General features: G+C 26.7%; 3 protein-coding genes across 3 annotated transcripts; all 3 read right to left on the bottom strand.

The window, feature by feature from the left end:
• Positions 1–4,152: 4,152 nt before the first annotated feature.
• Positions 4,153–4,992, bottom strand: LOC100806275 (uncharacterized). The gene has a single exon (XM_014774274.3). It carries the CDS (start codon positions 4,919–4,921, stop codon positions 4,346–4,348), a length of 576 nt encoding a protein of 191 aa, XP_014629760.1. The 5' UTR covers positions 4,922–4,992; the 3' UTR covers positions 4,153–4,345.
• A 2,842-nt stretch (positions 4,993–7,834) lies between these two features.
• On the bottom strand, positions 7,835–8,810 carry LOC102669378 (uncharacterized). The gene has a single exon (XM_006576295.3). The coding sequence runs from the start codon at positions 8,641–8,643 to the stop codon at positions 8,119–8,121; it is 525 nt and encodes a 174-aa protein (XP_006576358.1). The 5' UTR covers positions 8,644–8,810; the 3' UTR covers positions 7,835–8,118.
• A 2,038-nt stretch (positions 8,811–10,848) lies between these two features.
• Positions 10,849–11,740, bottom strand: LOC100802552 (uncharacterized). Its single transcript, XM_003521206.5, has one exon. It carries the CDS (start codon positions 11,581–11,583, stop codon positions 11,041–11,043), a length of 543 nt encoding a protein of 180 aa, XP_003521254.1. The 5' UTR covers positions 11,584–11,740; the 3' UTR covers positions 10,849–11,040.
• Positions 11,741–14,852: the final 3,112 nt, after the last annotated feature.

Raw genomic sequence — 14,852 nt, 5'->3', positions numbered from 1 at the left:
TATATATATATTTAATGTTTTTTTTTCATTTTCATTCTTATAAATATATTTTTTGTTTTAGTTTTTAAAAAATATGTTTTTTATTTTATTTTTTTATCTTTAAAATAGTTTAGATAATATTTTTTCACTGCTTAAAGTAACTGTTTGATGATATATAAAACACTTTAAGAATAAAAAATAAAACAAGCATATTATATAATAATTAAAATGAAAATAAAATAAAATTACGGGAACAAAAATAAAAAATACATATTTAAACATTTTTTTACTATGATAACAATTACTTTAAAAATCATATCAAATATGTTTTCTCATAATAAAAATAAATATCTCTTAAGTAATTATTAATGACGCATGAACAATTAATTATTAATAATAAAAAATTATAGAGTGAAATTAAGAAAAAAATCTATTACTAAAAGTTTTAAGTTCAGTATATGGAAAACCCATTCTATTTCCTGAATGTTAAAAAAAATTCGTCATGTATTTTTTAAAATAAAACATTATAATTATATCTCATCTCATGTGACGGTAAAAAAAAATTATAAGCAAATGTGATTTTTATCATTTTATAAATAAAAAGTAGTCCAACTTATCACCAAAGATTTGGCCAATAAACAAAACGTATGTGTTACATCCCTAAAAGCTCAACCAATCAAACACCCCCACAATTTAAAATAAAGCTAATATTTCGCTTGTTGTACTTGTAGACTACAAAAATGAAATAGTGATAAAAGAGATAAGAATATAATTATGATAGGTGATATAAGTTATAAGAAAAAAGAAATAAAAAAAATACTGTATTAATTAAGTATTTAAAGAATCAAGATATTTAAAGAGAAAAAAAAATGAACTGATAATATAAAAATTTTATACACTCATTCAATTATAATATGTTATGTACCATAAATTTATTAATTTTTAAAATAATTATCTTAAAGTAATTTAAATAATAATTTGCAATTAAATAATAATATAAAATATATTATAATATCAGTGTATCGAGATGCATTCAACTAATACTTAAATACCAATTTTTAATATGAACACATAATAATCTTTTTTTTTAGCCTAACATGAGTACATGACACTCTTTTTATTTTCATATTCGTGCGTTGGAAAAACAGACATTGTGTACAAAAATCACGACATGACAACCTTTGCGCCCAAAGACCGTGACAATGTGATATTTGACGCAGTTTATTCTGCAATCATAATTTCAATATTCAAAGTTGCAGTTTTTTCATTTTTTATTAATCTTATACTGTAATTATTTTTTTTAAGAAAAAATTGCAAACCAATGTCCTTTTTCATTTTTAAGAAATAAGAAGAAAAAATATTAATTATAAAAAATTATAGAAAAACGCAAAAAATAATTAAGAATAACAAAATTTTAGTATTTTAATTTATTTAACAAATTAATGTATGTTTTTTTTAGTTTTATTTAATATTTTTAAAATTATTTTATTTAATATATTTTTTATATTTAATATTTTCTATGTTCTTTTATTAATATTAATGATTATTATTTGTTTTATAATTTTAAAAAATAATACAAAAAAATTTAAATATAAATAAAAATATTAAAATATTCATACAAGCAAATTGATATTTAATATTATTTTTAAATAATCATAAAATTAAAGAATACAATTATAATAACTGTGGATACAAGTAAATTGACTATTAATATTATTTCTACTTTCTAATTTTATATTTTTGTTTATTTTGAATTGTTTATTTTATATTAATATATTATATTATTTTTATTTTAACAACTAATTTTATTATTAAATTATTTTCTATTATTAATATTAAAATTAATTAATACTACTGTACGAAAATAATAATTTAGTAATGATAACTGTAAAAAAAATCAAAAATTAATATTATTTATTAAATTATAAGTTAATATTATTTGTTAATATTAATAACAAAATATTTTCATATTTTTGTTAAACAAAATATATTTTAATATTTTCATTTAAATCTAAGTCTTTTTGTATTATGTTTTTAATTCACAAAACAAATAATAATGTTTAAAATTAGTAAAAAGATATAGAATATATTAAATAAAAAAATAAAAATATATATAAAATATTAAATAAAATTAAAAAATAAAACTATATTAATTCGTTAAATAATTAAAATAAAAAATCATTTACGAAATTTAAAAAAAAAAGAAAAAAATACTCTCATGACTTTAAAGTCATATTAAAAAAAATTAAAATGGTAAAGTACTTTATCAATTCAATGATGAAAAAGAAAGAAAAAGATTTACTTATAACTTTAAAGTTGTATTGAAAAAAAATTAAAGTTATAAAAATTTTACGACTTTAATAAAAAAAAAATCTAACATGACTTATCAATTTCAATTCAAAAGTCATAAGATAATTTATAACTTATCTATTTTTTAGTATTAATTAATTTTATCCTCATTTTTATAATTTCGAAAAAAGAATTACTCCATTTCCGTCGTTTCACCGAATTTGACCTACTTGCCCAACAAGTATACTGTTTTAAACGTATAATAAAGGACGAAAAAAGAGCTCATTAAACAATTTAAGATATTCCTTAACCAAAGGAAACCGGAGAACATATAATATAGGGCCAGCTTGCAAGCTAAAAACTTACATCACGTGTTAGAAAACTTCACTAACACGCACATATGAATATATGCACGCACGTCATAAGCCACTAGGTACTATTTACTATTTACAAATTAAAGAACTTATTAACTACAAAATAATTGTTAGAAAGTTCCACATCGTTTATCTCAATTCTTGGGGACAGCTTATATATTTATTGGACAACTTTACTTAGTATTAATTAGTTTTAAGTTGAAATATAACATGATATCAAACATCTTAATTTTTTTCGTAACGACTCGCCTATATCGGCGTTATCTATGGAGGGGATGTTAAGATGAAATCTAACGAGAATTGCATGACAAGATTAGAGAAGCTTTGTTTCATAGACTCGGTCCAATATTAGCAAAATGACACAAACCTTAATTAACTTAATGAAATAAGGTAATTCGGTTTCTTTTTTTTTTTGATGCGGTGTACGAGACTTTTTAGTTCAAGTTTGAAGAAAAAAAAAATCTGTTCATATAATAATTAGTCAAGTTTTCATCATATGTCAAACTGAAATGAAAAATTATAGGGTAATCACTCATAATTTGCAAAGAAACTTTTAGGTGGAAATTATACAACTACCTAGAAACCAGCTGCTAGGACCGCATAGCTGGGTCATTAAACATAGATCGCAAGTTTAACTTGTTTTACATTTACAATCGTATGGAATAGTAGAAGGAGAGAAGAAAACACGGGAATTAATAAATGAGATAAAAATATCATATACTCTAACATTAAAATTCAATCACTTTACATATGTTTTCTCATCTTATATTAAGATAGACATTTTAATTTATTTAACTTAACACCATTAAATAATATTTTTTGATTATACTACCCTCCTCTCTTATATCGATATTCAATTTTAGTTTATCTAACTTAGTTATGTCAAATAATATTCTTTAAAAGATTTTATAATACAATTTTAATTAAAATATATATTAATTTTTTAAAATATATACATTAATATTGCTAAATGTAACAAAACGACTAGTCAATTTTTTTATTATTATTAATAATATATAAAAGGTTAGAAATGACCTTCAACCAAAAATAATTTATAACCAAAGATATATTATATAAATAAAAAATATTTAGCAATAAAAAAGCAGATATGTTAACAAATAATGGTTTTCTTTTAAAAAAATATTTTTTAGTAGAAATTATTAGAATTTTCATAGGAGATATAAAAATGGGGAAAAGTGTGGTGTACTTTCATCTATCAAATGATGAAACTGTATATTTGGAAATTTAAAAAATGGGAAAAGAATAAAATTTTAAATCTCTGAATATAATGTAGGATAGTGAGGAGGATTTTTCTTCTTCATAAAATTAGTTTTAACTAAAAAATTTAAAATAGTGAACGTGTAATATGTCTGCATTTATTAAAACAGAAGAATGTATATTTTAACATAAAAGGAGAGGAGAAATACTTGTATCATAGTGCAAAGAATTTTATGTAATCACATACTTAATTATAAGAAACTGATAGAATTTTAATGGAAAACTTAAAATTGTAATAAAATGCTATATACTCAATACTATATATTCTATATATAATAAGATACAATAACAGGAGATATTTCATTTAAAATATATGCCATACTTTAATAGTTGCATCTATCGAACAACCATTCTTCTTTATGGATACAAGGGGAAGGGGAATTGAATAAGAATTCTACCTCCAAATATATATATATAAATAAACTTCAAATAACGCTTTGGTAACTCCACCAAACTGGAATGCCAATGGCAACATGAGGTGAAATTTTTGGGTCCACCTGAATCCCCATAACCTCATGTTCAATTCCTTTAGAACTCATCGTTGTGATGTCTTTTTCTTGTTTTGTTAGTGAGTACAAATTATCCCTTGGTGCCACCATTCTCACGGAGAAATGAATAACCCCGTTTGGTCGACCTTCCGAATTCCTCAACCCGTAACACAACATTTGAGGCACACTACCTTCGGAAACAACCTTAGTATTGTTACTAAGAAGATCCGAAAGTGCTATCCTTGCTACCCCAATAGGGCGAACTCCTTTATATTTCTTGCATTGCACCTCAAACGTAACTGATTTTGCATACAAAGGAATGTCTAATAAAAACTTCTCATTCCATGCATGCACTCCACCTTCTTCATTCACCATTTTGGTTCTGCAAGAGTTAAGAGATTCGGCACGAACAACAACATACACGTTCTCCGCCACCGAACTTCGATCCATGCTTATGTTTTCTCCCGACATAACCGTTATCTCTAAGGTGCGTGCTTGTGGTTTTACCTCCATGTCTATGAGGATTTTTGTGTACCTAATTGTATAGATATGCACACAAATATGTATATATATATATATATATATATATATATATATATATATATATATATAATTTTTTGTGTTTGTACGTGAATGAAAGATTGTTTGAGACGAAAGGGTAGGAAGAGCGTGCGGGGTTTAAGTAGCGGAATTGGATAGGAAAAGAAGAGGTGTAGAAAGAAATTAAGGAAGAAACAACACGTACTTTCTTAGGTTTTTTAAGAGGGAAAAAACTTAACAACGTTGTCTGATATCGAGTACTGTAGATTATAGACAGAACGAGAATAAGAGGTGTTGACCTTGACCATGTACTTTGTATACGCGGTAACTTCGTATGAAATTTAATTTTCATTCTACAGGCAATAATTTCCAAGAAAAGATTTGTATGTTTAATTAGGAAGACTCGTTCAATGTGGAAATTTTAATACTGTACGCAATTATATTGCATGTTCCTTGCTGTGGACTACCTTCTATACAAATTTTCTCAGCAAGTTTGAATAATTTGTGTAAATTCATTGGAAAGTTTCATGCAACGTACTGTAATATTGTTAGTTTATATTTTTTTTAAAGTAAAATCATTTTTACCCATATTTTCTTTTCATCTAAGCTTTCTCATAATTATATATATTTCTTTCGATTTGTAATAATTGTTTTAAAATGGAAGAGCATGGGCAAGAAGAAACAAACCCAGTTTCCTCGCGCATATATTCTCATTTGAATAAAATTTCGTTAAATGGTATGAAATATGTCAATAAATATAATTACTCACTAAATAACTGATTTAATTGAGGTATGGTGATCTAATTGAACTGGGATACAATGATACATGTATAATGCTCTAGGACCTCTGCCACTACAGGTGCATTATTAGCCATTAATAAATTTATTTCGCCTTTGCCTATAAAAAAAATGGTAGTAAATTAATAATGACCTTTTGCATGTGTTGCATCACTTATTCACATCATAAAAGATGATTTATAAAAATAAAACTGAAAACTGTTGGTAGTGCATTATCTTTAATTATATATAGTTCCATGTATTTTTTCAACTTTTCTTTATAAAATTAACTAAATTTTTCATTTTTTAATTTAATAATAATTTCATATTCAAAGCAGGTTGTTCACGGGTCGGGTCAAATAATCTAGATAAAGGATTTAAAAACCAAAATTCATTATCTAACCAAGAACTCAACAGATTTAAATGAATATATAATTTCGGGTTCGATTCAAAAACACTATATCCAATCTAAATTGTTTGGTCCAATTTTAGTTCACATGATCTGTAATATGTAATAGCCTTGGAATCAACGAGTTCCCCAGAAGATGGTTCCTGAGAGAAGAATCCAAGTTGGACAAAGCTTTTTTGCAGCGAGCACAAGCTAATTAAGCATCTCTTAAGAGATTGGTTATAACTGGTCCACACGGCTTTAATTAGAGAGAAGGTAGGTGGTGTATAAAACATGAATAAAAATAATATTAATTTTTTTTTTATTCCAATTCAATGCATACCCCCACCAAATTAATAATCAACTTAATTGATGATACTTGTTGAGAGTCCCACCTCATAGTTAAGGAATATGATAAGTGTTTATATAGTTGAGTAGGTCACCCCCTTATGAACTGGTTTTTAAGGGGATCTTTCAGATGTTTTTGCTGCACTTTAATATGATATCAGAGCTAGGTTCTGTCTAGTGGTATCGTGAATAGTGCTGTTAGTCCTCGCTTTGTGATAACAAGATTCGAGGAGGCATATTGAGAATCTCACATTGAGTAATTAACGAACATAATAAATGTTTATATAGTTGGGTAGGCCACCCCATATGAATCGGTTTTTAAGAAGAGTAGCATTATATGTTAATCAATTTGCGAGAGAGAAGAAAGCCCCTCCCGACAGCCGAAAGCCGAAAGCCGAAAGCCTTACCGACTGGAGGATATATGTATGCATGGATTCTCTTTAGATCCCCTCTTCGTCTTAATAGGCGTGTTGAAATATGGTGCATTTCTGAAGTCAGAACCAATGAAAAGGACAACCGAATCTTATGTAGACTCCAAATATATGCTATTTTGGTTGTAAATAAAGGATACGGTAATGTTACTTTAACAAAGCAAAATTGTTATCTCGTTTTTTCTGGTGCATGGGAAGGAAAGAGTCAGATAGAGGGAAAATGTAAAAAGATATGAAAAATGCTACTTTAATCATAAAAAATTACAAACATCCACCTATGTTTAAAATATATGAATTGAATCAAATGAATGAATATAGTTCATTTTGAAAACATATGTTGAGTTTATAAAAAATATTTGAATTTAATTTTCACATAATACATTCTAAGAAAATAATAAAGAAACTGGTAAGTGTAATTAAATCCCGAAATGAGTTATTAGATTTATTATTAATAAAAAAATGAAATGGGTGTATTGGGGAAGAACATAGCAAGATATAGCTAGAGAGAAAAATTAATATTTGTCAATTGATGTGATTGGAAATAAAAACAAAAATAAATAAAAACAAACTGTGGAAGAATTTATGAAAAAACTTTAATATAAAAATGTCATAAATCTTTAATAATACATTTATATGATATTTATAGTTAATGATCTTATTTATCGAGTGAAGTCTAATTCAATTAATTAAAGAGAATATGTGAATTTTTGTAAATTTTGTATACTTATCTTTGATTTTTACATATAAAAAAGATTAATGATATTTATTTTCTGATTTTTTTCCTTTATTCTAAAATATGTTTTGCTTCTTTTTTTTATTAATTGAATAACATTATCCTATGATGAAAATAATTTTGGAGTAGAGGGTGAGTAGAGGGTGAAAACTTTAAGAAGTTCTCAGTATGTTTAGGAATTGAATTTTAAAGGAAGAAAAAAAATCAAATTTATACAAATATACAATTTTTTATATTTTAAATATTTACACAACTAAAAATCACTTATTAAAATAAAATAAAATAAAATAAAACACCTTCAATTCTAAAACACGACTCCCAAGCACATCATCTGCTATATATATAATACTTTGTTTTACTGGAAGTTGACGTACAAGACAAAATTTCTCTCAAATAACATGAACCTTTCACCTTTCACTTGACTTTAATTTCCACACCTCCTTTACCAATATTAATTCAACAAATAAAAAAAATAATAGAAAAATACAAATATTCAAATAACGTTAGGGTAGTTCCACCAAAACGGGACACCAACAACTTCATTTGACTTATAATCACCGGAATCCTTACTCACCGTCATTCCCTTCACCGGTTTCACGGCAGCATTCGAACGTTCCTCCGGCGGCACCACCCTCACCCCGAAATGAATCACCCCGTTTCCCTTCCCTTCCCAGTCCCTCAGCCGGTAACTCAACTCATGCAAGCAATTTTCCGACACGGCAGCGCCGCCGAGAAAATCGGAAACCGCAATTCTTGCCACCCCGACGGGTCGAAGACCCTTGAACCTGTTGCATTGCACCTCGAACGTGATGGACCTTGCATGCATGGGCATGTTCAGCATCAACTTCTCGTTCCACGAAAACAAACCCGTTTTGTTGCTCCCACTATCTTTCGCCATCTTCGTGGTGCAACACTTTAAGGACTCTGCCCTAACGACAACGTACGGATCCTCCGTGACACGAAGGTTTTCGCATGATATAACTGTGATCTCTAGTACTGTACCCGAGCTTGCCCCCATATATATAGTAGAAGAAAAAAAAAACCCTCAAAAAGTGTAATAGCTAGTGAAAGTGTGTAATTGTAACTATGATTTTGTAAGTGTGTTTAAAACTTTAAGTGGTTTGGTTTGTTGTAAGGAGAGAAGAAAGGTGAAGAGGGTTTAAATTTGTTGTAAGGGAAGAATTGGGGTGAAGTGTGTTTTTATAGAGGTATAGTACATGTAATAATAATAGGATTCGATCGAATGTGATGAGGGAGGGAACGAGGAAAAGAGAGAGAAAATGATGAGTTTGTTTCGGTGTTTTTCAGTAACGTGTTTATGGACTTTTTGACTTTCGACTTTGACTAGTGATTTGCACATCCGCGGCAGAATTTTTGGAAGATATTGATGACACCAGAGAGTATTTGTTTGGTTGGTAACTTGGTATCTTTGGGAAGATTAATTAATGAGCAACTCTTCAGAACCTTTACATTCTGAAGGATTTTGGTACTCTCATTCACATGCACCAATATATTAAGACACTTCTAAATGAAATTATATCCGAGTTTTATGAAAATAATAATAATTACAATTTAATATTTTTTCTTTTAAATTAATTATAACCAAATTATTAACATTAATATTAATGAAAAATTTTATGAGTGATCGAATAAGGTTTTCGTCACAATATCATCAGAAACATCCTTATAAAAATCAAGTTTGTGGCACCATCAAGAACCTCTGAGTCGGTCTCAATCCAAATCTGTATTTTTTGTGTTGTGACTCGAATATCCCAAACCCAGATTTGCATTTTAATTTTGTGTTGGGATTCGAATACCCCCATCCTAGATTTGCGTTTTTGTGTTGCGAATGAGAAACCCCCGTCGCAGATCTGCGTTTTTGTGTAGCGATTTGAATGAGAAGCTCATGCATTCTCAATTGAGAAGAGTGCAGTTCGGTAATGGAGAAAGAGTGAAGAATAGATGTATGAGTACCATGTTTCAAATGCTTTTAATCGAAAATAAAATTAGAAATCAACTAGAAATCATTTCTTCTGAAATTTTGGTGATCTAAAGCACTTTGTTCGGTGTTGAAAATGGAAGAAAACCGTTTGGTTTTCCTATGTCTTGTAACAGAGTTGTTCTATATTATTGTTATGTGATGATGGGTTGGATTCCTCTCAATGATGGTTTTTTAAGTTCATTTTTTTTAAGCTTAAAAATATTTTTTATCTGTATAATTTATCATTTTTTTCATTTTTGTTTTAGTGCTTGCAAAATGTGATTATTTTATTTTTTATTCTTAAAGTATTTTAAATAATATTTTTTCTATGTTTAAAACACTTTATTTTACTGTTCAAAGTGTTATCTAAAATACTTTATGCATGGAAAATAAAACATTTTACAAGGATTAAAACAAAAAATATATATTTATAGAGACAACAAAAATAAAAAAATGTTAAATTGTGAAGACAAAAAATATATTTAAGTATTATTCTATGCTTAATTTCATTTTAAATACTTTTTTTATCCATTTGTGCACTCTAATATTTTGATAAATTATTATATCCATTATTATATTAATATTGCACTTAAATGTAATTATAAATTTTTTTTTTAATCTTTAGAGATTTTCAATAAAATAGCTTTTAATCAACTTAATGAATTTTTAAAATAATTTTTTAATATACTTGTTGTTTTAATTTATATTACAACATTAAAAATATATTCTTAAAATTTACCTAACCTTTAAATAAAATGTATTCGAGGATATTAATTTTTATTCTTATCTCTCATAGCTTCTATGCTTGCAAACATAATATCATTTATAAATTAATTTAAGGGAATCCAACTTTGATGATTTATCATTGTGCATGAGTTGTTGTAATTTGGTTAGAGTATATAGGTAACTATTAGATATGAGAAACTTCCTACTTAGATCGACTTAGGTTGAAGTCAAAATATTCTAATTGAAGCAAAGATGAAATTACTTTGGTAGAGACCAGTTAAAAATATTCTAATTGAGGTAAAATTACTTGAGAGTTAAAAGTTAAATTATTTTGTCTAAAGTTAAGTTAGAGATACTTTAGTTAAGATTAAGATGAGTGAATTAAAGATAGTTTTCTCAAGACAAAGATAAAAATACTTCAAATTAAGTTAAGATTAAATTATTCTAGCATAAGCATAAGGGAAGATGCTCACCCAAAGTAGAGACAAATATATTTTACTTGAGACTATGATATTATTCAAAAAATTTGACTTTTTATCAGAATTAAATAATGATAATTGCCCTTGATATAAATTTAATAAATTAGATAATACTCACATTATCTTAAATTACTCAGGATTACATATCATTTTTAAAATTATAGTGAAAACATTAATTGCAAATAACATTGTGTAATATGATATAAAACATGTAAATAGAGAATTTTAATTATCTCCATCTAAAAATGGGGAAAAAAAACTTCAAACAGGAACACTTTGGTAACTCCACCAAACTGGAATGCTCAATTCCTATTATGTCTTTTTCTTGTTTTGTCTCTGAACACAAATATTTATCGCCAGCTAGTGACACCACCTTCACTGAGAAATGAATAACACCGTTTTGTCGACCTTCCCAATTCCTCAATCCGTAACAATACATTTGAGGCACACTTTCCGACACAATCTTAGTATCGTTACTAAGAAAATCCGAAAGTGCTATCCTTGCTACCCCTATAGGGCGAACCCCTTTATATTTCTTGCATTGCACCTCAAACGTAACCGACCTTGCATGTGTAGGAATGTCTAATAAGAGTTTCTCATTCCATGCATGCACTCCCTTATCTTCATTCACCGTTTTTGTCGTGCAAGAATTTAGAGATTCGGCACGAACAACAACATACACGTTCTCCGCCCCAGAACTTCGATCCACACATATGTTTTCTCCCGACATAACGGTGATCTCTAGGGTTCGTGCTTGTGGTTTTGCCTCCATATCTATGAGAATTTTAGTGTACCAAAGTAGATATCTAGACACAACTTTGTAGTATGTTGTACGTAAGTAAAGAGCAAAGAATGTATGATGAGTGTTGAGTAGTGTATAACTTTGTGTTTGTAGTAAAAAGAAAGGTTAATGTTTAGGATGAAAGGGAAGGAAGAGAGTGGGGGGTTTAAGTAGAAGAATTGGATATGAAAAGGTGAGGAAAGAAAGGAAGAAATTGAAGAAACATTTACAACTCATAACACGTAGTCGTGTTAAGTATTTTAAGGGGAAAAACTACGCTGTTTGTTACCGTGTAAATACCAAGAGAGAATAAGAGGTTGACATTTGACCATAAACTTTACTATGTTTACAATTTACTATATGACTAACGTGGTAATCTCTGGGAAATTTAATTTGGCCTGGCATTAATTACGTACAGTCGTACACGCTTGGTTCCACGAAAAGTTTGCATGTGTACGAGTCTATGACTTGAGGGAAAAAAACAATGAGTCTATGACGACTCCTTCAATACAGAAATTTCAATAATGCACCCAATTGTATATGTTCCTTGCTCTGGAATCTGCGTTAATTGTATAATAGTTTTATAATTTTATGGGAAAGTTTAATGCAATTACCTTGGAACAATCTGATTCGTGAACTCTTCCTTCGTTCTTAATTATAAAACTCTCTCAATTAAATTTTCTGAGAAAAATTATTAGACTAAGGGAGTACTGTTATCTTAAACATAATAAAAAAATTATTTTACATACTAATTAAGAAATTTATTTAGTTATTTAAAAAATTAACTAGTAACATTTAATTGTAACAATTTTATCTGATAAATGTGAACTATTTTATTGGAATCCGCAAAATAATTTTGATATGATTTTTAATAGAAAAATTATTTTAATTCTTTAACTAGTGGAGCATTAACTATTTTTCTAAATCACCATTTCTTAAAACTTGATATAAAAAATAAAAGAGTAAGGATGATAAGAAGAATATGTATCTGCGGATATTTATGGATAAAATCACCATGAATAAAAGATAAATAATTTAAATGAATACTTATAAATAATAGATATGGGTTTATTTTATCCACTCATTAACGAGTAGGTAACAAGTATCATAGTATATCCATACCCTCAGATATCTATTGCCTGCTAATTCATTAATTACTGTTGTTGAGATTGATTTTACTAGGAGGAATTTGATCCAAGATATTCAAAATTACACCATATATAATATTCTTCTTATTACTTTGATCTTTTTACAGTACGATTTTTTATTTCTTTCATTAAAGACATGTAATCTTTACATACCAAATATGAAAACGATATGATTTTTTTTTTAAAAAATAAAAATTGTAGCAAATAAAGGGTCTATTTAATAAAGTGTCTTTTATAAGAATCGTATTTTTTAAAAAATATCCTGATGAGTATAAAATACTTTATTTGAAGTATTCATGGATACTCACTCGCAGGTATAAAAAAAATTCAGGGATAATTTTTACATAGATACCTGACATATAAGTGACACGGTTTTCCCAGTTAGACGGGTAATGGGAAGTCACTAGCTACTTATGTTCAATCCCACCCGTTTTCATTCATAGAAAAGAGTAATTGAAAATAAATTTCTATATATTAAATGAAAGATATGTTAGATATATATAGAACTCTCATTAAATAAGGTAAATTATTTACTTCTGTTTGTTTTTTACAAGGTATTTGCTTGTGTTTGAGACCAACACGGCAACACATTACAGTTTTTGAGCTTACATTTTTAAAGTAAAATATTTTTTTATCCATATTTTTATGTTCATGTAAAATTTCGATCACTTCATTTTTTCAATTTGTAACATGTTTTTCTTTACTAACTATTTTTTTTGTCTATCAAATCAAATTGATATTCTTTTATTCCTTAATTACTAATTCAATAAAAAATTCTTGCTTTTGGTATTTTTATAATTCATAATTAAAATCAATCAATATTAAATAAATCTAATAAGATGAATTCAAACTAACAATAAAGTAATCCTTCATTGACTAGACTCATTTCTCGTATTTCTCAAATTTATAAATTTAAAATGCATGTATTTTTTTATTTAAAAATAAAATTTTTCAATCAAATTAATGTTTAAGTATGTTTAATTCATATTTTTAAAATATAATTTATTCTTGATTTAATGTGATTATTCATTTTTATATTATTGCTCAATTGACTTTTTCAGTCATTGCCCTAAAAAAAACATTCTATACTTAAAAAAGTCTCATTCATTGTATCATTTAATTTGTATGGGATACTTTTTATAAAATTGTTTCGGGTTGCTAATTAAAAATTTTCACGGTTTTATTATAAATACTAATTTAAGACTTTGAATCAAAACTTCCGAATTCTTCCAAAAAAATATATTTCAATTGATCAATAGCGCGTGTAAATTCGAGAATAATATGAGAGTCTTTAGTTTAACAAAGATTTTAAATTTTAAGGTAAATATGAATGACCAAATTTGAATTGACTGAACAACAAGTAAACGAAATCGAAAAAGGACAAATTTGTATTATTGAACAGATAAAATAAGAGACATAAACTATTAGTAATTTGTTAGTTAATCCTTTTCTTCTAAGTATTATTTATTTTTCATTGTACCGATTTTAATATATATTTCCCAAAAAGATTCCTATTAGTTACTGAAATTATGTTTTAAATTAACTTCATTTCTGAAAGTGTAATCTATTGACATATTAATAACATTATCTGATTTGATCGAGGAGATAGATACACTACTAGTAGAGATAAAAATAGTTTTTTTTTTCTTCTGAAAAGAGATAAAAAAAATAGTTGTGTATACATGTTAAGAATATACCTGATATTTTTAGTTTAGAATGGAATAATGATATTTGTTTTAAATTTTTAGGATATTATTTAAATTTAAAAATATTATAAATATAAAATTTGTTTAGATAAAGATAATGATTTGATCTTAATTATCTTTTAGATTTAGGAAGTTAGGAGTTTGATTTTAAGATTAAAATAATATTAATATTTAAATTTTGTGTTAGACTTTTTGCTTTATATATAAAACTCGTAAATAAAATACTTCACAAGCTTTTTCTACAAAAATATATCTCCTTTTATAAATATACTCATTCGATTTTTCTCATCTCTATTTTCATTTATTCTATTTTCTCAACTTTTTTTCCTTTCCTTCCTACAATACAAACCCGTAATGATTCACCAAAGTCAAATCATGAACCTAATAATTATCTGTACACACCATA

This window comes from Glycine max, chromosome 3 (genome assembly GCF_000004515.6).
Source record: "Glycine max cultivar Williams 82 chromosome 3, Glycine_max_v4.0, whole genome shotgun sequence".
Classification (NCBI taxonomy): domain Eukaryota; kingdom Viridiplantae; phylum Streptophyta; class Magnoliopsida; order Fabales; family Fabaceae; genus Glycine; species Glycine max.
Note: the sequence above shows the minus strand (reverse complement) of the source record. Positions and strands in the feature narration are given on the sequence as shown.